This window comes from Macaca thibetana, chromosome 11, assembly GCF_024542745.1.
Source record: "Macaca thibetana thibetana isolate TM-01 chromosome 11, ASM2454274v1, whole genome shotgun sequence".
Classification (NCBI taxonomy): Eukaryota; Metazoa; Chordata; class Mammalia; order Primates; family Cercopithecidae; genus Macaca; species Macaca thibetana.
The window spans coordinates 102,626,241-102,651,759 of record NC_065588.1 but is presented as its reverse complement, the minus strand read 5'-3'; the positions used below and the strand labels follow the sequence as shown (position 1 = coordinate 102,651,759).

At 38.6% G+C, this 25,519-nt stretch overlaps 1 protein-coding gene across 2 annotated transcripts in view; it reads right to left on the bottom strand.

Annotated features, from left to right (window-relative positions):
- Positions 1 to 25,519, bottom strand: part of POLR3B (RNA polymerase III subunit B) — a 136,524-nt gene that overhangs the window by 49,877 nt on the left and 61,128 nt on the right. For both annotated transcript variants that reach the window (XM_050748622.1, XM_050748623.1), the window contains 7 exons: positions 24,561 to 24,722; positions 21,426 to 21,626; positions 19,420 to 19,582; positions 18,028 to 18,181; positions 14,463 to 14,537; positions 13,820 to 13,918; positions 7,019 to 7,146 (listed from right to left, as the gene is read on the bottom strand). In XM_050748622.1, coding sequence (XP_050604579.1) covers positions 7,019 to 7,146; positions 13,820 to 13,918; positions 14,463 to 14,537; positions 18,028 to 18,181; positions 19,420 to 19,582; positions 21,426 to 21,626; positions 24,561 to 24,722 — 982 coding nt within the window. The remainder of the gene's footprint in view (positions 1 to 7,018; positions 7,147 to 13,819; positions 13,919 to 14,462; positions 14,538 to 18,027; positions 18,182 to 19,419; positions 19,583 to 21,425; positions 21,627 to 24,560; positions 24,723 to 25,519) is intronic.

Genomic DNA, 25,519 nt, shown 5'->3' with positions numbered 1-25,519 from the left:
GAAATCAGAAGGTTAACCCTTTCTCTCATCCCTTTCTCTCATTTCCCCTCATAAACACAGTGGGGTTCATGGACCTGTCTGAAGAAAAGTCTTTTAGTCTCCTGGGCTTGTGGGCACAGAACTGATGCTACACAGAGACGTTAAATTTGGAAAACTCAGTCTTGCTCTACCGTTGAGCTTGAGTGTGGGCTACAGAGCCTCTTTAACTTCTCCTAGGTATCTCTTTTTTTTTCCCCCATGAATAGCTAAGAACAGATGTTAGTGTTAGAAAAAAGAAGCTAGCTTTAAGCCTCTCTCTCTTGCACATGCTTCCATAGTGACACATGCACAACACACACACCACACACACACACACACACACTCCAAAGTACCTAAGTGCCATTTCACAGAGTTACACCCTAGGGTGTGCAGACACCAAAACTCAATATTCATTTCCTTTAACTTTTTCTCCATACTCATGTCATTAAATCAATGATGATTTCATTTTGGGGATGAAAGTAAGTTATTCAGGCTGGGCGTGGTGGCTCATGCCTGTCATCCCAGCACTTTGGGAGGTCAATGTGGGTGGATTGCTTGAGCTCAGGAGTTCAAGACCAGACATGACAAAACCATGTCTCTACTAAAAATGCAAAAATTAACTGGGCATGGTGTGTGCCTGTAGTCCCAGCTACTTGGGTGGCTGAGGCATGAGAAGTGCTTGAGCCCAGGATGTAAAGGTTGCAGTCAGCTAAGATCATACCACTATACTCAAGCCTGGGCAACAGAGCAAGACCCTGTCTCAAAAAAAAAAAAAAAAAAAAAAAAAAAAAAAAAAAAAAAGAAGAAGAAAAGAAAAAGAAAATAAACCAAGCAGCAAAAATGATATGGTACTCCTTGACAATTACTATTGAAATAAATAGTAAATATGTAGGGAATATCTAGTACAGTGACAGTGCCATGCTTATTATATAGATTATAGATGCTCAATAAATGTCAAGTGAATTAAACTGAAGAATCCCATTATACTTTTTATGACAGTATGTGCTTAAATCTCTAAAAATTTAACAGGATTCAGCTGAAAAACAAGTCGAACTGAACCTCATGAACTTTTTATCGAGTTTGCACTATAAATTGCCAATTAATTTATGCTATTTTAGTGCCAACTAATAAACTGGGCAGGATACCTGGCAATAGATCACTTACTGTTTTAGAAATAAGATTACTACTGCTGGGATTATGGTGAAGTTCACTGACAATAAGTTTGTCCTTTTATATGAAATCACTTAAAATTTATGTTGAGATTTCAGTTCCAATTGTATACTTTACTCAGCTGGAGACAAGGGTTTAGGCAATGTCCCACCAGGCTGCCAAACATGTCTTCTGAAACCTGAGACACGCATTATTATGCAGCAGGGAAACATAAATGGCTGCACCTCTAAACAATGGTGAAAGAGACTGGATCCTGCTATAAATTGTGCTAACAGGCCCAGAACATAATTCTCAGGCATTACAACTGACCACTGAATGGATGAACAACAAAATAGTTTAGCAGATGTTTAGTGCTTATGACATCAAAAAGTTTTCTCTAAAGGCTTTTCAAAAAACTTGTGATAGTATACATATACGTGCATTTTTAGCAGCACTGACTATGGGTGTGTAAGTTAAAATGTTAAAATAGGATTTATAAACTATTCTATGTCATAAAACTTCAAAATGCTATCAGATTCCCAAATTTTTATAAAAATAATGAATGGCTGACTAACCATTTTGCCAAGAAGCAATAGGCAAGCAAATGATAGGGCTTGTCTGTGTGCAGCACATGCTCAAACTCTGATTCCCCTATTACTATTTTCAGCTTCCTTAAAAAGGGAGACCACTCATATATGGATTTTCTTTTGCCTCTACTGCCCCTGAGACAGCAAGACCAATCTCTCCCTTCCTCTACACCTCAGCCTACTCAGTGTGAAGACGACGAGGACAAAGACCTTTATGATAATCCATTTCCACTTAAAGAATAATAAATATATTTGCTCTTCCTTATAATTTTCTTAATAACATTTTCTTTTATCTAGCTTATTTGAATTGTAAGAATATAGTATATAATACATATCACATACAAAGTAAGTGTTAATTGACTATGTTATTGGTAAGACTTTCAGTCAACAGTAGGCTATTAGTAATTAGCTTTAGGGGAGTCAAAAGTTATACATGGATGTTCAACTGTGAGAGGAGTTGATGCTCCTAACCCCTGTGTTGTTCAAGAGTCAACTTAACACTGGTTGAGCATCCTTAGCCAAAAATCCAAAGTCCAAAATGCTCCTAAATCAGAAACATTTTGAGCACCAATACGCCGCCACAAGTGGAAAACTGCACACCTGACCTCATGTGATGGGTTGTAGTCAAAACTTAGTCAAACTTTGCTTCATGTACAAAATTATTAAAAATATCATATAAATTATCTTTAGGCTACGTATATAAAGTGTATATGAAACTTAAACGGATTTCATGTTTAGACTTAGGTCCCATCCCCAGGATATCTTATTATGTATATGCAAATATTTCAAAATCCAAAAAAATCCAAAATCTGAAACACTCCTGGTCCTAAGCATTTCAGGTAAGGGATATTCAACCTGTAATAAATAACAGAGCCCCTGACTTAAAGGGGCTTATAATTTACATTCTACCAGAAAAGGCAGCCTGATCGTGATCCACAATGGACAGGAAAAAAATGAGAAAAGAAGTTAGTTTTGGTTGAGAAGAATTTTAGTAAGCTTTATAGGTAACATTACATAGAAGACATAGAAAACCTTTTATATGTTACTCAACAAAACTGGGATTCAGCTTCCTTGTCAGAACAAAAAAAAGTATGTATTATATTTCAAAGGATTATTATTATGATTAAAAAACAAAAAGGGGCTGGGCATGGTGGCTCACACCTGTAATCCCAGAACTTTGGGAGGCCAAGGCAGGCAGATCACATGAGGTCAGGAGTTCGAGACCAGCCTAGCCAACATGGTGAAACCCTGTCTCTACTAAAAACAGACACACACACACAAAATTAGCTGGGCATGGTGGCGTGCGTCTGCAGTCCCAGCTACTCAGGAGGCTAAGGCAGGAGAATTCCTTGAACCCAGGAAGTGGAGGTTGCAGTGAGCTGTGATTGTGCCACTGTACTCCAGCCTGGGTGACAGCAACACTCCATCTCAAAAAAAAAAAAAAGAAATAATGTATGTAAAGAATTTGGACACTCAGTAAGTGGCAACATTATTTATAACCAATATTAACAATATTAGTAATAATAAAAATACATATCTTATTACCCTATAATATCATTCATTCTACCTCCCACTCAAAGCTACATACTAAACTTAGAGTACTCAACTGTACCTCCGTATATATTCATTGCTAACATTCTAGTCTTAGAAAATACCACACAAGCTTATACCTAAAATAGCTACAATAATTAAAAAAATTTTTAACCAATAGCAGAATTTGAAAAATAATTTCCAGGGTAATTTGGCCAAAACATTTTTTGCATTTGTACCCTCAAATGGACAAAGAATAAATATGCTAAAAATCAAATCAAACAGAAAGGGGGAGGTGTAGGATGAAACAAAATTTTATGAGGATCTTTGTATATTGTGTTTTTAGTGTCTCAAAATCCTCCAGCCTATTTCTAGTACATCTCAGCCTACTGCAAAGTGGGGAACAGAAAGGAAGAAACTATCTACTTAGGAATAGAATCTATTGAAAACAAATACAAAAACAGAAGCTGCATTCGCTCCTGAGCTTAGAAAACAGTCCCAGTAGTTTGCAGTTGAAGCGGGAAGGGGTAGTGAGAAGGAGCCACTGTTGAGGTCTGCGAAGGTCTGTGCTGCATATTCATTAATTGAGCTGATAGTAACTGAATGATCCTTTTACACAGGAGAAAGTGTTCCACTAGAGGATTACCAACTAATGAATGGGCAGGATATGAAAGTGTGGCTCATGTGAACTTGGCATCGGGCGCCAATGAGATGACACAAAAGGTGGCTCCAACACATAGCCCTTCCTGGTAGTGCTGAGGGAGTGACCTGGAGATCCAGCCATTTCCAGATGTCCACCTGACTTTCTTGCTCTGAGCCATGTCACAATACACACACAGCCATATCCATGGAGAAGTGCTTCTCAGTGGCACAGTAAGGTGCTGTGTGGGAACTCGAACTTTATTAATAACTTAAAGCGCCTAAGACTGAAGAAACACCCTCTGCTGGTGTTTTATCGTGGATTAGCTCCCTCTTACATACAAGGTAAGGCTTTCCATCTCTGTGGTTTGTGGGTCTCCTTCGTAGTAACAGAAAATGACTTTCATTTCTTCACTCTCTTGTGGGGTAGTGGGAGGGATAGTAGGGAATGGTAGAGAGCAAATATTCCAGATTGGCTAGAATATTTAGTGAATTAATTGTGACCTACTATCTTCCATGTTATAAATGGACCAGACCAGCAGACAGATGACTAGCAACTAAAATATTATTTTAGAAAATCCACATAGAATCTCTGAATTTAAATAATCTTCAGCAATGGCTCATAGTAAAGACAGGATAGAGTGTGAGTTTTAGTTATCAGCTGTCAAGACTGCAAGGAATTAAACCGATCCAGAGAAGTCCTACTTAAAGTGCGAAGTCTGCATTACAGACCTGGGTATCTGCTGTGGGTTTTCTCCCTCTGCCGACCTTTTTCCTTTTGTCGTTTTGCAAGCAGACTTTGCTCAATACTTCTGCAGCTATTTCAGTGTCCACAGAGAAATGCTGCTGTGTTATATGCCAACTCTAAATGTACTTTTATCTCGCTGCTTTTCTTTCCAGTCAGGTGTTTTATAATAACAAACAGTAACAAAGGCTTTTTTTTATTACTTAAGATATTCAGTGGCTTTTGTCTTCCTAGCGTCAGCAGTAACGTCAGAGGATTGTATCCAAGGAGCTAAATGTGCAGGACCCAGGGTCAGAGCAGCTGAATACACCAACCTCAGAAAACACAGACAATGAATTGCAAATGACACTCAAAACAAAACGAGAAAAAAAACCTTCACACAGAAAACTACAAAAGAACTCTACAGACACTGAATTGGCTTTCTGTACACACTGATCCTGCTTAACTGTGTGTGGTAACTAACCAAACGTTTCAGATACTCATGGCCACATATAAAGGGTTTTTCTTTTCTTTTCTTTTTTTGTGGGAAGCAGAGTTATAAAAATAAAAATATTATTTCTTTCTTTCAAGTCTATTCTTTATTTTTTAAAAAAGCTTCACTACATGGAGATAGCTGCAGCTCTTTCTGTTTCGATCTTCAAACACACTAAAGAGTGGCATTAGCGATGAAGTGATTAGTCTTCCGTTAATTCTGCTGAAGGTTCCACACAAAAGGTGTATTGTTTCAGCTGGGATTCACATCATGAAACAAAATGGTTTGGTAAACCCAATAGAAGTGATAGCCCTTTCATGACACACAGGGTTCAGTACTGTATATTTCAACTTGTTAGCAAGTCAGAAGCACAAGCGGGAAATCAGCCTACACCGCTGCTGAGGATGAATGGAAAGGCTAAATTGATGAGCTGCTGTTTAGATTTTCCCACTGGGAATGATTCTCAACTGTCCAGGCATTACATCATTCAGGTAAATACTAGCAGGATAAAATGCTTTTTATTTCTTGGTAGCTAACCAGAGGGCAATATAAAAACTTGAAAAGAAATATATCTACTCTCTATCCATAATGAAGAAATAGGGTTTCTTAATTGCCAAGCTATGGTCAGTTGCAGCTGGTTGTTGGTAATGGAGGAGCTAAATGCATTCCGGTTGTTACCCAAAGGCAATGCAATGCCTCCCTCTCTACATTTTTACAGTTTCTTTATGAAGCCCCTTGCATCATACTTTAAATCAGAGATGGCAATCATACTGGTGTCATGGGCATATACGAAAATAAAATTTATTAAATATATTAGGATTTAAATGATTTTAAAAAACATTTCAAAAAGCTTTATAAGTAAAACTTTTTTTGTGGCGGGTAAGGGGGCACCAGCATTCTCTCTGTATTACCTTCAAGATAAAACTCAAACTCCTCAACATATGGCACTTCCCTTTCACGCCTCTGTACCATGCTACACTAGGCAGCCACACCAAAGAACTGAGACCTCTTATGCCATACTTGCTCACACTTCCATACCTTCAAATATACTCAGTCTTCTAAGACTCAGCTCAGCTCTACCCTTCAGAAACAACCCACTCTTACTTTAAGTGACCTTCCTCCTCTAATTTTCTTAGATTTTGGTTTTCAATTACAGCATTTATTATACTAGATTGGGTTACTGTTTTATTTGTTGGTCTCCTCTACTAGACTCTGAACTCCCTGAGCACAGGACTCTGCCTCATCTTTCTATTTTCAGGCTCCAGCCTCATGTCTAGTCTACAGTTATGCTCAATAAATGTTACAAATGAATAAATAAATATATGAAAGGAAGAAAAAGAGAAAGAGGAAGCAAAATAAACTCAGGAACCAGTGTGACATGAATTGGGTAAGTTTTAGGAGATACATTAGCAATTGCAAGGGTATAATGGTTTCGGGGATTGTCAACCAGGCAATTACTAGGTACATTTGAATAGACATCGTACATCTTTATCTGTTTTTTTCTCCCTCTTCCTCCTTAAGCTTGAGTTTTTCTGCCCTTTCTCCCATCTCTCAAGGTTAACAAGTTACATCTTACAGGGCTTTTCTCTTTACATTTATCCCTCTTAATTATGTGACACTAATTATATATTGCTTTGTTTTCTTGAAGGAAACAAGTTTAGAGAGGTTTTCTCCATTTTTGTTTAAGCTTTAGACATGGCAGGGCACCAAGCCTTGCAGAGTTTCATACGTAACTCCCTGGGCTTGGTAACCCTCCGGTGTTCCCAGTGCCTGATTTGTTTAAACATATAATACTGGTGAAGCAGGAATAAAGGTGTAAGATTTTTTCCAAAAGTATTTCCAAGTATTTAGAACCAACTTTCAAGAAGGAAATCTTACCCATGGCTTGTTTCCCCATGGCACACTGGTAAGTGTTTCTCGGTGACTGGTTATGGTGAGGGTATGGGATCAGTCCAGCACACACGCCGAGAAGAGTGAAGGGCTCAATCTCCAAGTGGGTGGTGTCTCTAACAAGTTAAGTAAAAATCACATATCTTAAGCATCAAGTACAAAAATAAATTTCTCTTAAAGGGTATAAAAATATTGTTATTTAGGTCCTCAGGGGATTTATATGTCAATAAAATTTGATGCTAGTAAAACTGGTAAAATAAAAACATACTTAAATAAAATACAACAAAATGTAAGAACTTGTAATTCACACATAAATTACTATATTCAACATATAGAAATACATCAACAATATCCACATGGATGAGTAGACTGCTTTTCCTCATTCTTCTAACATATATCAATGAGCACATTGTATCACCATTTAAGAGTGGAATATACGTCCTTTAAGAATAGTTACTAGCTGGGCACAGTGGCTCACGCCTGTAATTCCAGCACTTTGAGAGGCCGAGGCAGGTGGATCATGAGGTCAAGAGATCGAGACCATGCTGGCCAACATGGTGAAACCCTGTCTCTACTAAAAATACAAATTAGCTGGGTGTGGTAGCGCGAACCTGTAGCCCCAGCTACTTGGGAGGCTGAGGCAGGAGAATTGCTTGAACTCGGGAGGCGGAGGTTGCAGTGAGCCGAGATCATGCCACTGCACTCCAGCCTGGCGAGACAGCGAGACTCTGTCTCAAAAAAAAAAAAAAAAAAAATAGTTACTATAGGCCGGGCGTAGTGGCTCATGCCTATAATCCCAGCAGTTTGGGAGGCCTAGGCAGGTGGATCACTTGAGGTCAGGAGGTCAAGACCAGCCTGGCCAATACAGTGAAACCCTGTCTCTACTTAAAAAATACAAAAAATTAGCCACGCATGGTGGTGGGCACCTGTAATCCCAGCTACTCTGGAGGCTAAGACAGGAGAATTGCTTGAACCCAGGAGATGGAGGTTGCAGTGAGCCAAGATCTTGCCATTGTACTCCAGCCTGGGCAACAGAGCAAGACACTGTCTCAAAAAAAAAAAAAAAAAAAAAAAAAAGAATAGTTACTATAGACCCACAGGGACCAATACCATAGCCACTAGACACTAGATAACTGTGGCTACTGAGCACTTGAAATGCTGGGCTAGTGTGACTGAGAAACTGAATTTTTTTTATTTTACTTAATTTTAATTACTTTAAAATTTAAAACTCAAATTGAAATTTAAATAACTCAGTTCAGTTACACAAAACCTTTTATCTTGGAACAACTCACATTTATGAATCTTTTAAAAGTATAAATGTTATGAAATGAGATCTAGTATTTCTGATAAAAAATTGGCATCCAAATTGAAATGTGCTGTAAGTGCACACCAGATTTTGAGGACTTATAGTAGGAAAAAAAGTGTAAAGTAGCTCATTAGTTTTATATTAATTACCTGTTGACATGATAATATTTTGGATATAGTCACAAATAAAACTATTATTTAAAATAATTTTACCAGTTTCTTTTTACCTTTTTAATGTGGCTATTAGAAAGTTTGAGGTTATATAGGTGGCTTGCATTTTATTTTACTGGACAGCTCTGCTATGGGTAGTATTGGACACAAAGTAAGATTTTACCTAGTAGATGTCAGAATCTTGGTTACTTTCACAATATATTTCTGTAGAAAATTCAGTTTTTTGGCCAAATGATGAAGCAACTCAGTTGTGTTAATAGGAAAGAGTACTCAGGTTAATTATAGGTATTTGTGGAAAGTAACAGATGTGTCATCCAGGATCTGTGATCTCTATGGACCTACTATTTTTCCCTCAAGCGCTTGTGAAGTGTAACCTTAAAAATGTCAGTGGTTTACAGCACCTGTGGACCGAAGTGATGTCCAATAAACCAGATCCCAACCCATCAATGGAATGTACCTGGTAAAAGATCTCCCATTTATCCAGTTTTTCATCTATTTTTTTTCCCAAAACACATGTATGAAATTATGTCCCTAGTTTGGTGACAGAAGGTGCCTTCCATGTAGTTCGTGAAGAGTACTGTTTTCACCTTATGACTTAACAGAAACCCAATCCTCTCAGACAAGCAGGAAGGGAAAAGACTTCCTTTGTCAAGTAGGAAGGGAAAAGACTTCAGGTTTTGTTTTGCTTTTTTCTTTAAAGAACATCAGCTTATAGCTACAGTTTATAGTCTAGAAGAAAACAGAGTTTCTTTTAAATATACTGCTTTGTTTAAATATTGGCCAAGTTGACATTCTCCATCTAAGTAGAAACTACTTTTACAGATGTTAAGATTGGATTGAGTTGAAAAATGAAAAGAAACATCTGAAGTTTTTTTCTTTTATGGTGACAACATGCATAAACTCATATGTATCTAATAATTACTAGACATCCAAACACTCTAGATTCTGATTTTACAAAAAAGAAAATCATTCTCTTTAAAGGCATCAGTTTAGAAACTGAACAGGAATTGGGAGATTTCTTATTTTTCTTTTTTTTTTTGAGACGAAGTTTTGCTCTTGTTGCCCAGGCTGGACTGCAATGGTGCGACCTCGGCTCACCGCAACCTCCGCCTCCCGGGTTCAAGCGATTCTCCCCCCTCAGCCTCCCGAGTAGCTGGGATTACAGACATGCGCCACCACATCCAGCTAATTTTGTATTTTTAGTAGAGACGGGGTTTCTCCATGTTGGTCAGGCTGGTCTCAAACTCCAAACCTCAGGTGATACACCTGCCTTGGCCTCCCAAAGTGCTGGGATTACAGGCATGAGCCACTGCACTCAGCCGAGATTTCTTATTCACTGCGTATAAAGCACTTAAATTTAGTTAGAATGAAAACTAAGTAACCTGTTGTTTATAACAGTAGAACAATTGGAAACTACCTAAATATTCAACGGTAGGGAACTAGTTAATAAACTAAATACGTGTAGGTAGATAATGTAATAACAAACGGCAATTAAAAAATATATATATTTATATGTATACAGTCACACACCACAAAACATTTTGGTCTACAACAGACTGCATAAATGATGGTGGTTCCAAAAGATTCTAATACTGCATTTTTACTATACCCTTTCTTTGTTTAGATATGTTTTGATACACACTTACCATTGTGTTACAACTGCCTACAAAGTTCAGTAGAGTAATATGCTGTACAGGTTTGTAGTCTAGAAGCAACAGGCTTTAGCATATAGTCTATGTGTGTAGTAGGTGATAGTGTGTGACAGACACCATCTAGGTTTGTTTAAGTACACTATGATATTCACAAAATGAAATCACCTGACAACAAACTTCTCAGAATGCATCCCCGTCATTAAGTGACATATGACTGTGTATACAAATATACATGTATATAAATATATATACTAATATGGAAAATGTCCAGAGTATACTGGTTAAGTTTCAAAATCAAGGCACTGGAAATGTTTTCACTGTTTTATACACACACATTGTGTGGAATCATGTGTGTATGTTTATACTCAGAAAAAAAAATCTAGAATAATACATAAGAAATTATTAGCATTGGTGACTTCTGGAGGGTAGAGTCTGGTGGGATGGGAAAGGAAGGGAATTCATTCTTTGTGCTTCATGCATTTCTACATTTTAAAAAACGTAAGTATGAATTAAATAATATAAAAACTTCTAGATTTTTAAAATGAAATTAATTTGATGTATGGAATAGCTTGGTAATTGGGTAATGCTGAGAGTTATATTCATTTACAACAATGAAAAACCAGATGAAAATCCCTGCTTTCATGAAGCTTCTAGTGAGGGGAGATAGACAATACATAGATACATCAGTAAAATACCAATTTTACTCTATGGTAATAGGCACAAGAAGGAAAAAAAAAAGTAGTAAAGAGGAGTAGATAGAGATAAGAGTTTCTACTTTCAACAGAGTGGTCAGAAAAGTCTCAAGAGAAGGAGACACCTGAGTGAAGACCTGGAGGAGGTGAAGCAGTGAGCCATGCAGGTATGTGAGAGAGTGCTCCAGGCAGAGGAAGCAGCCAGTGCAAAGGTGCTAAGGCAGAGGCATGCCTGGAATATTCGGAGAAGAGGCCAGTGTGGTTGAAACAGGGAGCGGGGAGAGGTAGAAATGGGAGTGGGCAGATTGTGCAGGAACTGGAAGGCCTCTGTAAGGACTTCTGAGGGAGATGGAAAGCCCCTGAGGGATTTGAGAAGAGAACGGACATGCCCCCTCTACTCTATTAGGAAAAGACTGTATGGGAACAGGTGTCAAAATAGGAGGCTTTTGCAAAAATCCAGGTAAGAAATGGAAATGGCCTGGACTAGGTGATGGATTGAGGTAGTGAAAAATAGTTCAGATTCCAGATATATTTGGAAGGCTCATATGATGAGCTAGGGATTGATGTCGATATAGAGAAAAAGGGTCAGGATGGAAATAGAGGGTTTTGTTGGCTTGAGTAATACAAGGATGGAACTGTCATTTATGGGGCTACTATAAAATAGTTCTATTTTATACTCAGGATATGTATCTATATCTACATATTTTTTGAGTCAGGGTCCCACTCTGTTGTCCAAGCTGCAATGCGGTGGTGTTCCAAGTATAGCTCACTGAAGCCTCAAAGTGGACTCAAGTGATCCTTCCACCTCAGCCTCCCAAGAGCTGGGATCATAGGTGCACACCACAACACTCAGCTAACTTTTTTTTATTTTTAGTAGAGATGAGGTCTCACTGTGTTGGCCAGGCTGATCTCCAACTCCTGAGCTCAAGCAATCCTCCTGCCTTAGCCTCCCAAAGTGCTGGGATTATAGGTGTGACCCACCACACCTGGCCCTCAGTCAATTTTGAAATGAGGGGTACAAAACAGTACTTTGAGAGATTCACATCTTTAAGGAAGAAAAATTCTGACTAAAAAGCACTATTTACAAAGTGCAAAAAATATATATATTTGCAATATATATATTGGCAACAGGGTCTTGCTCTGTCACCCAGGCTGGAGTGCAGTGGCATGAACATGGCTCACAGAGCCTCCACCTCCTGGACTCATGCAATCCTCCAGCCTCAGCCCCCTGAGTTACTGGGACTACAGGCCTGCACTACCACATCTGGCTAATTTTTAAGTGTTTTGTAGAGACGGGGTCTTGCCATGTTACCCAGACTGGTAAATTGTAATCTTTTAAAAAGTAATGTATTTCATTTGGTAGCAGAAAACAGAAAAGTTTTTCTTTTTCCTGTTTTAATACATAGGTTCTCAGCCAGGCTGGAGGGCAGTGGCACGATCATAGCTCACTGTAACCCATAACTCCTGGGCTCAAGTGATCCTTCCACTCAGCCTCCCGAGTAGCTAGGACTACAGGTGTATGCCACTGCGTCTGGTTAATGTTTTATTTTTATTTTATTTTTTTAGACATAGGGTCTTGCTATGTTGTCCAGGCTGGTCTCAAACTCTTGGCCTTAGGCGATTCTCCTGCCTCAGCCTCCCAAAGCACTGGGATTACAGGGGTGAGCTGCTACACTGGGTCAGAAAAGTACTTATTCTTGATTGAAGACATAAATAGTTATCAGGTGGTAGTATTAAACTCTCTAGCAATATATCTGCAAGAATTCCAATTTCAGGTAAATGGCACATCAGTCACATGCATCAGACAGCAGGTTATATAGATGTTCTTTAATGTACTCCAAATGGAACACAGACACTTCTAAAAATATTGTTCAAGAAGAAATACTGTGAACATACTATCAATTCAAGTGTATACTACACATAAACTTAGAGATAGTTTTTGAACAGACTATGTAGAGAACTCCTGTACTGACAAGAATTCAGATGTCCATGGACAAAATCATCTCTAAAAGAGGTAAGTATATTTTTATACAGCTTAATTCATTAGTTCAATTTTGGCAGTAATCAAGTATTAAAATCAGAGAAACAACTCCTTTTAAAAAATATACATTAAGGCTGGGCATGGTGGCTCATGCCTGTAATCGCAACTACTCAGAACACTGAAGTGGGAGGATCGCTTGAGATCAGGAGTTTTAAGCTTCACTGAGCTATGTTGTACCACTGTACTCCTTCTGGGTGACACAGCAAGACCCTGTCTCAAAAAACAAAACAAAACAAAAAAACCAACTCTCTCTCTCTATATATATATATAGTTATCTATCTATGTATATGCATATATCTCTCTATGTATGTATGCATGTGTGTGTGTGTGTATGTATATATAAACTGTCACATGAATAGGAAGGATAATGAAATATAAAGATGACTTGTTAGCTGCTTTGTAATACTCTTCACTGGGATAAATGATGGGTTATACTCTGCTATAAAATTGTATATTTCTATATGGTACACACAGAAATATACAATATACTTATATACCATGAAATACTAAGCAGCCATAAAAAGGAACGAGATCATGTCCTTTGCAGTTATGTGGATGAAGCTGGAAGCCATCCTCAGCAAACTAACACAGGAACAGAAAACCAAACACCGCATGTTCTCACTCATAGGTGGAAGCTGAACAACGAGAACACAGGGACACAGGGAGGGGAACAACACACAGCGGGGGCCTGTTAGGGGGTTGGGGGAGGGAGAGCATCAAGATAAATAGCTAATGCATGCTGGGCTTAAAACCTAGGTGATAGGTTGATAGGTACAGCAAACCACTATGGCCCACATTTACCTATGTAACAAACTTGCATGTTCCAAAAAAAAAAAAAGATTGTATGTTTCTAACAGTTCCTGTCAAAAGAAGTTAGTTTCTATAGTCAGAAAAGGTTTTAATTACAGTTGCTATGGATTCTACTTACTTATTAATTGTGTGTTCGTACAGTGCAATGTTACAATCATTTTCTTCATTCACATCTAAATATTCAACCAGACTCTCATGTAAGAAATCTTCAAAATTCCTGGGAAAATATTGGTGAAAGAGACATCATTAAAAAGCATTTTCTGCAGTATTTTATATAACAACAGGAGATACCGGCTTTCATTTAGGCCCAAAGCACCTTTCTCTCCCAGAGGATATCATTACATTGAGATACCTGAAACATGTTATTCTCAGCTCACACAGTAACCACAAATTGCTGAAATAAAAACAGCAAAGTGTCTGTCTGTAACTCTTGTCAACCTAGTCCCCACTTCTTAAAAAAAAAATTCTGACCTTAGAAACCTCATGATGAGACCCACAGTGTCTACACTGACACATGATGTAAGTCCCTTTCTTACCAGAAACACTTGTGTACTAACTGACTTCAAGACTATGTAAGCCTCATGATCTAAATTGATGAATATTTTACAATGTCCAAGCAAGTTCACATGGAGCAAAATAGGTTTTTAACAGGCTGGTAATTTGATGGAAAGAAATTAAAACACTAAAATGAAAATACACTTTTCTTAAATCATGTATGTGGGTATTAAGGAGATTGGTAAGTTTTACTTTTGGCTACTTACCTGTACCCTTGGGCCAGCTCTTCCATATGTTTATTTGTGACTGCTGGCTTCTGTTTCTTGACAATTATGTAGGGTCTAGAACGGAAACAGCAAAACCAAATTAATAGTAGTTCTAGGGAAAAATTACACTGGCAAATTAGTTTACCAAAGTGAGATGAAGGAAGATGTAAATACAACCAAACCTATTCCTGGATTGCTGAGTACACCAGGTATTTTTTGTATGTAAGAGCATGGTGTAGGGGCCTATGTTCTCTCTCACATATACACACATACATACCCAAGCCCACGTGCACATGTGAGTATGTGTACACATAGTCATGCACACACACAGTGCTTCCTGCAAGTATCTTAGGAAACATTTGGTTTTGAACGAAAAGGCAACACAAAAATGATACTCAAAGTCTGAAAAGGAAACAAAACCTTTAATGTCATATTTTTTAAAACGGTGTAATGTATCAATCTAAAAACATCCCGATTTCACATTGGAAATATTTTGTATACTACTCACAGAGTTAACAGTCAAAGAAGCACTGTCACCTAGGGTAATAAGTGGCATTGCGTTATGAGGTTCTGATGAATATCCAGATGTTTAGAGTAGTTTGATTTAGTCTAAACATCACTGAGCTAGGTTAGCAAGATACTTAAAGCTACAAGTGACCAAAGAGAGTGGCTAAAAGTTGGCAGAGAATAAAGCTTTCTTACTTTGTGGTTTTCAGCAACGTAATGGGTGGAAGGTGGAGAAGGCATTCTGGCAGATTAACCTGTAACTGTCAGTGGGGACTTGCCTTGGAGGGCTTTGCCACCATGAGGAAACCCCGACACAAAGGATGGCATGCGGCACTGAAACGTCAAGGGCTGTTGCTATTTGGATAAGCAGCTCTTACAGAGAGGAGCAAGTAACCACCAGACACTTGTACGCTCTACCCTAAAGTCCAAATAACTATTTGAGGACTAATGAGCACTTTTAAACAGTTAAGAAGAGGAGCTGCACAATTACAAAAGCGGAACACAAGTTGTTGAAAAATGAACTGGGTGAGCTTTTCATGGAAATCCACAGTACCTCGAAATTCTGGCTCCTTCTTGGTAGGGAAGCAGAGCCCGCTAATGCCTCATTTGAGCGCTGCAGTGGATTCAGGTTAAGCCTCAGATGAGACGACAGAAACCGGCGGAGGAGAGGGAGGGGATCACATTTAGCTGCCTCAGTTATCCTTACGTTAACTCAACACATTCTACTATTTTTTCCTGCTAGATCTGTCATGCCATTATAAAGTTGCTTCTATAAAAGAGTTTTCTTTTTTTTTTTTTTTTTTTTTTGAGAGGGAATTGCTCTGCCACCCAGGCTGGACTGCAGTGGCCGGATCTCAGCTCACTGCAAGCTCCGCCTCCTGAGTTTATGCCATTCTCCTGCCTCAGCCTCTCGAGTAGCTGGGACCACAGGCGCCCGCCACCTCGCCCGGCTAGTTTTTTGTATTTTTTAGTAGAGACGGGGTTTCACCGTGTTAGCCAGGATGGTCTCGATCTCCTGACCTCGTGATCCGCCCGTCTCGGCCTCCCAAAGTGCTGGGATTACAGGCTTGAGCCACCGCACCCGGCCCGTTTTCTTTTCGAATATATATTATGTCGGATGTAATGAAATCCTAAAAAAGAGTAACCTAGAAATTGTCACTGTTATTCCTGCCCTTAACTGGACCATGCTATTAATCGTTATAAATAAGCACCTAATGTGTGCCTGGCACTCTACAGAGCACTTACCACACCTTATATCAGCTACTTCTCAAGACAATCTTAGGCAGGCATTATTGTTTCCATTTTATAGCCAGTGAAACCAAGGCTGAGAGACTGAAGTAGTACACTCAGAATCACACAACTCAGTAAGTGGGAAGTCAGGATTCAAACACAGGTATATCATCAGCTAACCATTCTTTGGTTGCAAAGAAGAGAAACCAATTCCGGCTAATTTAAGCAAAAACGAAGTTTACTGGAGGCATTAAGAATTTACCGGTGCTGGGTGCAATGGATCACACCTGTAATCCCAGCACTTTGGGAGGCTGACGTTGGTGGATCACTTGAGGCCAGGAGTTCGAGACCAGCCTGGCCAACACAGTGAAACCCCATCTCTACTAATAACACAAAAAATTAGCCAGAGGCGGTGGTGTGTGCCTATAATCCCAGCTACTCGGGGGGGCAGGGGTGGGAGGGGAGCTGAGGCATAAGAATTGCTTGAACCTGGAAGGTGGAGGTTGCAGTGAGACAATATTGTACCACTGCACTCCAGCCTGGGTGACAAACTGAGACTCTGTCTCAAAAAAAAAAAAAATAAATAAATAAGTTAATGGAAGGATAAGAATCAACAAAAAAGCTGAAATGCTCAGCCTCAGAAAGAAAAGGAACTAGAGCAATTCCAAGGATCCAGAAAATGAGGTGTTAACAGGCAGTCTCTTGCATGCAGCACTGGGAGAATGAATCAGGTCCAACCACTTCCCTCCCTTGATTTATTTTACCTGGGATTCAAATTCTCTGATGAGGGGGTATGACTGGCCTCATTTGGGTCATATGCCCAACCCCTGGCTGAAGAGAAGAGGGCACTGGACTGACCATCCCAAGAAGCCTGCCAATGGGGAGGGGCAGTCCTCAAAGGAAAATGAGGTAGTATCATATGAAGGAGGAATGGATGCTGGACAGTCACTCTCCCAGCTCTGACAGACTTCCAGCTACTGCTAGCTCACTGCCTCGTGCTTCAACTCTACCCGAGGTATACACAGAATAACTACGGTAATGCTAGAAAACGCTTGTGAAACAAGGCAATGTCCTCAGCTGATGTCTCTGCATATCCCCTCAAACCAGACACTATGTCACATTCATCTTTGTACCTCCAGCTCCTAGATAGTACCTGTGCACAACAGGCCCTTAATAAATACTTACTGAATGAATAAAAGGAACCTACTTTTCCATTGGGTCTAGTGTTATTTTATTTCTTCATGTCTCCATGTTTTCATTCTTGCCTTGTTTCAACCTTTCTCCTCCCCACCTACCTCCAAGTTAACACAATCCTACTCATCCTTTAAAGCTCAGTTTGTAGCAACAGACTATAGTGGGCAAAATCATGCATCAAACGAATCCTAAGGACTTTGAAATAAAAAACAGACTCCACCACTCTTTAGTTTTCAATAAGTTACTCAGCCTCACTGAACCTCAGTTTCCTCATTTGTTAAACGACAAGAATAATCCAACCTCATAGGGTTGAATGGAGTTAAAGCCTTACACATATAGTGCCTCCATTAAAATGACAAATAGTGGCTAGCATTAACTACTAGCACAGATGATTGTTATTAGTCATTTTTTCTGCCTTTCCCGGCAGACTGAGCTCTCTGAGGGCAGACTCTGTCTCCCATATTAATTTGCATCCTCAGTACCTAATATGCATATTCATAAAGTGTTTGCTCATAGAATTAAATTTATCTTCACAATGAAAGAGGTTAAAACAGTTTCATAAATAAAAACAAGTCTATTTCTTTCAAGAATAAATATAAAGAGATTCTTAAAAACTCTTTTTAGTAACATATACCTGCATAGCCTTCCTCCATCAGAAGAAATATAGACACATCGATCTGTAAGATTTGTTGAGATGGAAACAAATTCATTGATATATCCTGCTCTTCTCATGAGTCGAAATGTATTCACCAGCTTTTTGTGGTCGCGAATGACACCCAAGATGTTACCTAGGCAAAAAGAAAGAATAGGTAAGACAGAAATAAAAAATAAACCCAACCTGATTTAATATATCCAACCAATAAAAATAGTAAGCAGCACTAAGCAGTTATTTGGAAATACTGTTATTAACACCTGCAGCCAGTCCACAAGGTTGCAGGGAAGCAACAAAGGAAGAATGGTTAAGGGCCAGTCCTTCCAGATGCTGACTGAGGAATACTGGAAAAGTCAGCTTCATTTTCCTCATCTTTCAGCACAGTGCTGGGGCATGAACTCAGGTCCAAACAACTTGGGTTTGAACACTGGCTCCATCACTTCCACAGGGTGGTAGTAAAGATTAAACGAGCTGATCATTTAAAGGACTGAGAATTCTGCTTAGCACCTACTAACTGCTACTATTAAACTGCTTCTTGTTGTAATCATCATCTGTGAAATGGGGAAAATGAACTTTGCTTCCCAAGGTTAGCGGGAGGATTCAAAGAGGCACTGGTTAAAGTGCAGAGTAAAAGCTCACTCAATGTTAGCCTCTGGGATATAATGAATGAGGCAGTCAGTTAACAGCTCTGCTGAGGCTCTGACCCCTTCCTCACCAGCCCATATAAAAAAGAGTTAATGCCTCCTAGAATGAGCAGAAGGGAGAGAGGAAGAGAGGAAAGACAAGTGATAAGGGATAAGCTCATGGAGCATACTAGTGAGAGGACAGGCACACACAGCAATAAATCAAAAGCAGAAAGGAAGAGAGCACACTTCCTGCTGAGTCTCTGGAAGACTTTGAAGGAGGTAGGAAGAGGTATATGAAAGAAGTAACTGGAGTGTGAGCCAGAGGAGAGGGATCCTCTTACCACAGGCTGCTGACATACTGATTATCAGACGGCTAGACAAAGTCAATTCATTATAAGAGCTGATATGATAATTTTTGCAGAATGACTCCAATATTTAACTTGTACTTAGAGATACCATGTTGAACCTTATTCCACTATGGATATGTCAGCAACTGCAAAAGGGCAGACAGCAGCCACTTTCTGCAATGTTACCCTTTAGCTCTGATAGCTATATCCTCTCAGAACCTTGGATAACCCAGCCAACAAAGTAACTATTTCTGTTATCACTGTATTTTCTACCTTTAAGTGAAGGTCAACCTGGGCCCAGAATTAAAGTCTATTTGTGCTTTACATACCAGGATAATAATGGATTCCCTCCCCCTCTTCATAGACTATCTAGGGCCAAGATGTCTCCATAATATACCCACCATTAAGAAACACAAGAAACACATTTGGGTAAGAGAGCTCTTCCCCACATAATAAATTCACATCTTCTACTCCCAAGTTACTGGCTAATTTAACAATGGGTCCATCTTCCATATCAGTTGTGATGTGTGTCATAAGGGCCAAGTTTTTAACCAAACCACATGCCTAAAAAACAAAAGACAGTCATTTCTAAGAATGAACATTAGTAATACAAAGTACAGTCTGCATCTGAAAATAGCTCACTACTTTGCTGGCGGCAATGCAAAGCAGTACAACTTTGTAGGGGATACTGTGGTGATTCACACAAATGTCTTTAAAATATATATATATCCCTTAATCCAGAGGAATTTATCTTCATAACAAGCAAGGATATAAAATAGATTTAGCTACAGAAATGCTCAGCACAGTACTATTTGTAATTGTAAATGCTGACGGCATCATAAATGCCCAACAAAATTGACTACATTAACAATTACTCCCAGACAACGAAACATTACAGTCATTATGATGATACTGTATAAAATAAGTAAAGGAAAACATTAATAAATGCAGCTACATAAAAATATAAAATTTCTGGCCTGAAATGAGAGACTGTATAAAATAACTGGCCAGTACCCTTAAGTTTCTTGGTCATTAAAGGTAAATAAAGACTGAAAAACTCTTTCAGATTAAAAGAGACAAGGAGACATGACAACTAAAAATAATGTGTGATTCTGGAACAGAAAAAAGACAACAGTGGGACAACTGGCAAAATTTGAATAAGATCCATAGATTATAGTATTGTTCAATGTCATGAGGTTGATAACAGTGCTATGGTTACATAAGATGTTCACAGTTGGGAATCTAGATGAAAGATTGTGGAAAATCTTTGTACCAGTTTCATCACTTTTTTGTACATCTAAAATTATTTCAAAATGAAAAGAAAATAAATATTTTAAACATCTATGCAACCCAGTACAGTTCTAAAACAACAATACCAACAAGGACAGAATATAGTAAATAGAAAAAAATACTTAAGACAGGTGACTTGTAAGATTGTATCTTCAAGTCTTAAAACCATCTGCTGCGGTAACTGTACAAAGTAGCTACTTTTTTTTTTAGGTTAGCTGAAGCAATCTCTGGGAAATGAAATGTTTCAAAGTTGTATAAATTATACAAAATTTGACAAACTGGATAATTTTAGTGTCAATTTCCATATGGTTCCAGATAAATTAGATAAATAGTTTCTAAAAATCGCAGCTCTATACAGACTCCTATTTTCATCCCTTCCAAATAATGATAAATTCCTACACTTTGGAACCTGCATCTTTTACTTGTCATAATTATTAATTCAGCATATATTCATGGGGCCTCTACTCTAACCAAGGCTCTATGTTAGGAGCTTGAGATACAACAGTGAACCTTCCTTCCTCCAGAATTTTACAATTTAGAAGGAATAGAATCAAGTGAAACTCACAATGTTAACCCAAGGGAGAAAGGACCCTGACACAGGGAGGAGCGGGTGCTACAGAAGCAAAACAATGTAAACTCCCTGGCTTGGTGTTTAGGCAATTGCTTGTGTTTCCAATACAAGTGAGTTAGAATCCGCATTAGGTCATGGACTGTATACTCCTAATTGGCTGTGACTGAGCCTAACTAAGGACAATAAGGAGCTGCTCAAAAAGAGCCCCTCATGAGCATGAGAGGGGATAGGTCTTTCAATCTGCCTTCACAGTCTTATCCCCTCTGTGCATGATTTGATTTTGGGATAAACTAAAATAAGCAAGAGAAACATGGACTGTATTACTTTTAGCTAACACACAGAATCAAATGCTTCTGCAGGTCCTAGTTTTGGAATCATACGAATGTAGTCTCCCAAGCATGTCAATATTTCTTTGCCAGATAAATGATGGACAAAAGAAAGGATATGGCCTGGAGATGGGAACAGAAGCAGAACCCCCCACCCCACCCCATGCACAGACATAGGTATTGCCTCTGACACAGCATCAAGACTCCTCAGATTCCTTACCTCTCCTTCAGGAGTGTCCGAAGGACAAAGCATTCCCCACTGAGATGGCTGGAGGGAGCGAGGACCACTCACTTTTCTTGTTTTTTCAAACTGGGAAGAGATTCTTGTCATCATGCCCAGTGCGGATATATATGACAAGCGAGACAGCACTTGTGTTACACCCTGGCGGTCCATTTTAAATCTCTTTAGAGACCAATTTCCCTGTAGGGAGACGAAAGACGTAAGACTATTCCTAACCCAATCCTATGTTGTCTGATACTGTGCAGTCACTCCAAGAAGTTCATGGCAAGATCTTCATGCTTACGAAATTAGAACCATGACACATATTCAGAAATCAAAGTGTCACAATTAAAATGAAAGTTTAGTCAAGTCACTTGCTGGGGTTTTCTAGGAAGATAATGAACATTACTGTGTCTAGCAACCATCTCAGAATTGTTCGATGCATAAACTTACCACATCAGAGCTGTCACCTTCTCAGGAACTAATTCTATAATGAAGAGCCAGTTCAACCACAGATTTCCATGGGAAATCATAAGCTAACTGATAAAACACCAGCAATATCTATACACATTTAAGGGAAAACTAGTTTGAAGCTCAGAGAGATCATTTCATGTTGGAATGTGCTATTTGGATGTTTTCCAAAGTTAGTCTTAAGAACAGGAAAATGTAGCAACAGAAAAATAACTCAGGTATCATTTACTTAGGATAATGAACAAACTGAAGGCTTCTTAATTAAGTTTTAAGGAATCTAAAAATAGTATATATATTCATATTAAGAAACATATTCTCTGTGGCCACTGTGTCATTATTAAAATAGATTCATATCAACTAAATCTTGAACATTAAGTTTATTTTATCTTCTTATGCATTAAATATGTTGTATTATTTTGTAGTTGTATTAATTGTATACATTAAAAATATTCTCAAGAATAATTTAAAGATTAAGATTAGAAATTTTTGAAATTTAAATTCATGGCAACATGAATTAACAGTAGAAAACAGTATTCATCCAAAAAGCAAAGCAGGCTGGGTGTGGTGGCTCACACCCATAATTCCAGCACTTTGGGAGGCCGAGGTGGGTGGATCACCTGAGGTCAGGAGTTCAAGACCAGCCTGCCAACGTGGCAAAACCTCATCTCTACTAAGAATACAAAAACTAGCTGGGTGTGGTGGTGCACATCTGTATTTCCAGCTACTTGGGAGGCTGGCGTGGGAAGATCACTTGAGCCCAAAAGGCAGGGGCTGCAGGGAGCTGAGATCACACCACTGTACTCCAGCCTGGGAGTAAGACGCTGTCTCAAAAATAAAAAAAAAAAGAAAAAGCAAAGCAGACAATAAGATGTGAACAAAATTGTTGACTCAAGTTTTCTAATTCTAAAGAGAAAAACTGCACCTGCCGTGGTTCTTCATTCCTCCTCAGAGGACCCAATAAAAGCTAGGAATGTTCTCTTGAGAAAAATGCACATAGAAACAAGAATAAAAATTTTACATTCATTTTTGGACTCTTGTGGATCCCAGGTTAAAAACCCTTGTAGCAGAAAATCTGCTAGGGTTTCAGGAAAAGATTAGGTGATCTGTTTGCATTAAAATATGTAACTTTGGGGGAGCTCCCTCACAAAGTACAGTTTGCTCACTATTATAGTGAAGATCGATCACTTTGGAACCTTGAGTTTCTCAAACGTGGGAAAGAGCTAAACTCTAAGAAACCCTATTAAAAGGCAAAGAAATAGAGCAACTATATATATCCCACAAATTAACCTCTCATATTATCACTTATTTCATTAACTCCTTTTATCCTTGGAGGCAGAATGAATCTAGTAAACTGACTTATGCCCACAGAGTAAGAGTAAATAAGGTAAATAAGTATTCAGCACACAGCTAAAATAAGGCAGCAGCTGTTGGCAAGTAGCAAGTAGATGGGAGTGAAGCCAAGATGTTCAGCAAGAGAATTTGTTCTTGTATTCTGTAGGAGTATTACAAAAGGGAGAGACGAGAAACAGACAAGAGGGCTAAAAATGCTCCTTTGAGAAAAATGTATTTGGTAAAAGCATTCTGCTAATAGCAACACTAAGAATTTTAAAGGTTGATCTTTTTCTGTTGTCTAGAGTGTGGCACACCTGTAACTAGGCCTGCTACTGATTTTTGTAATAAGCAGTTCTATCAGGGAGGTAAAGCAGTTTCCTTTAGGGGTAAAAGAAGTACTCAAAATAGCTCTTTTGACCTGAAAATCATGGGCGAGCAAGCAAGGAAAAGTAATTCTAACAGAAGCGTGTTCAAGCACTCTTTGGAGGATTCTCTTCAAATACTCAGGGATCCACCTCAGACAAGTTTGGGCCACTAGAGTTTATGTGCCTAAATAGGGACAAAGGCCTGGTTCACCTCAAATTTAGATGTAGCTGTCACTGTATGGGCCACTCACACAGACCCACTATAAAGTTCTAAAGTCAAGTATTGAAGCAAGTCTGCACTCTTTCATCATTAAGGGAATCAACATGGTAGATTATACTATGCTTTGTTGGGGCAAAATGTCATCCATAAAACTAATTTTATGTCTGGCATGCAAAACATGAACCAGACTTCATCAGATAGACCTATAGTTGTTACGCTTTAAGAAAGGAAGCAAAAACCCATCTGATAACCTTTTCTGAATAGCCCGAGACCCTGACTACACAGCTGCTGCCGAGAACTGAATTCATCCCGCACAGAACTCATTGCTTATGTGAGGAACAGCTGACAGGTCTTCGAAGAATATAAACCTCCTGTGAAATGAAACATTTTGTATTATTTTGAACAAAAGGTTGATAATTAATAAACCTGCCTGAAATGTGTCAATTTTACTACAGAAGAAAATGGGGGGAAGTATTCTTTAAAAGCATGGTTATTAACAGTTAAATGAAGATTTTTCCTCTGTGTAAGACTATCTATTTTCTTATTGCCTCATATAACAGGAACTATAATTTGGCAGGAAAGTTATAGTAATAAACACTTCAGACTTCCTTTCAAAGTAGAAATTTGTGCTTTGTAAACATTCCTTTCTATATTTCACCTGGATTCTCAAAGTGCTTTAAGTTTTTCTTCTACCAAATAGATTTACAACTAAATTACAAGACCCTAAAAGAGTGACTGAAGACTTACGGTAGAAATAGCGTTCACCATGCCATTGGTGATCTGGTCTTGGCGCATGTGTTTGACAACATCAAACTGGGCTGCTCTTTGCTTAGGAATCACCTGGTCGGCAATCTTTTTCATTTCAGAATTAAATTTTTTGAACAAGTCTTCAAAAAGAAGAGATAAAAGCTAAAAAAAAAAAAAAAAAAAAAAAGGTATATGGTGATTTTTCAAAAAGCACTGCTAGATTATTTTAATAAACTCTAGGTCTTAAGATTTTTAAAAAATAAGATGGAGGAACTGCTTAAAACAGAAAAAAAATTGGTATTTTCAAATTCAGTTTGCCAGATATGTACATAATTTTCTATGTGCTTAACACTGTGCTAGGCATTTAAATGAGAGCAAAGATGATGACATACTCACTGCATTCAAAGACATTTCCTTTAGACCAGTCACTTCTAGACTTTCAGATTTCATTGACCAATGACCTAATTTTTAATTTTACAGATAAAGTTATGCATTAAAACCAAAAAGGATGCAGAGGGAGAAGAATTACTATTAAAAACTCTGAAGATGCCCAAGATGTTTCCTGTATCATTGGTAAAGGTGTAAATTGGTACAATCACTTAGGAAACAGTTTGCCATTATCTACCCATCCCTATGCCCAACAGTTCCTCTCCTAGGTATACCTGCTATAGAAGTGGTTCTCAAACTTTAGCATGTACAGTAATCACTCTGAGGGATTGTTAAAACACAAATTGCAGCTGGGTACGGTGGCTCATGCCTGTAATCCCATCACTTTGGGAGGTAGGTGAGTTGATCACGAGGTCACGAGTTCAAGACCAGCCTGGCCAAGATGGTGAAACCCTGTCTCTACTAAAAATACAAAAATTAGCCAGGCCTGGTGGTGGGCACCTATAATCCCAGCTATTTGGGAAGCTGAGGCAGAGAACTGCTTGAACCCAGGAGGCAGAGGTTGCAGTGAG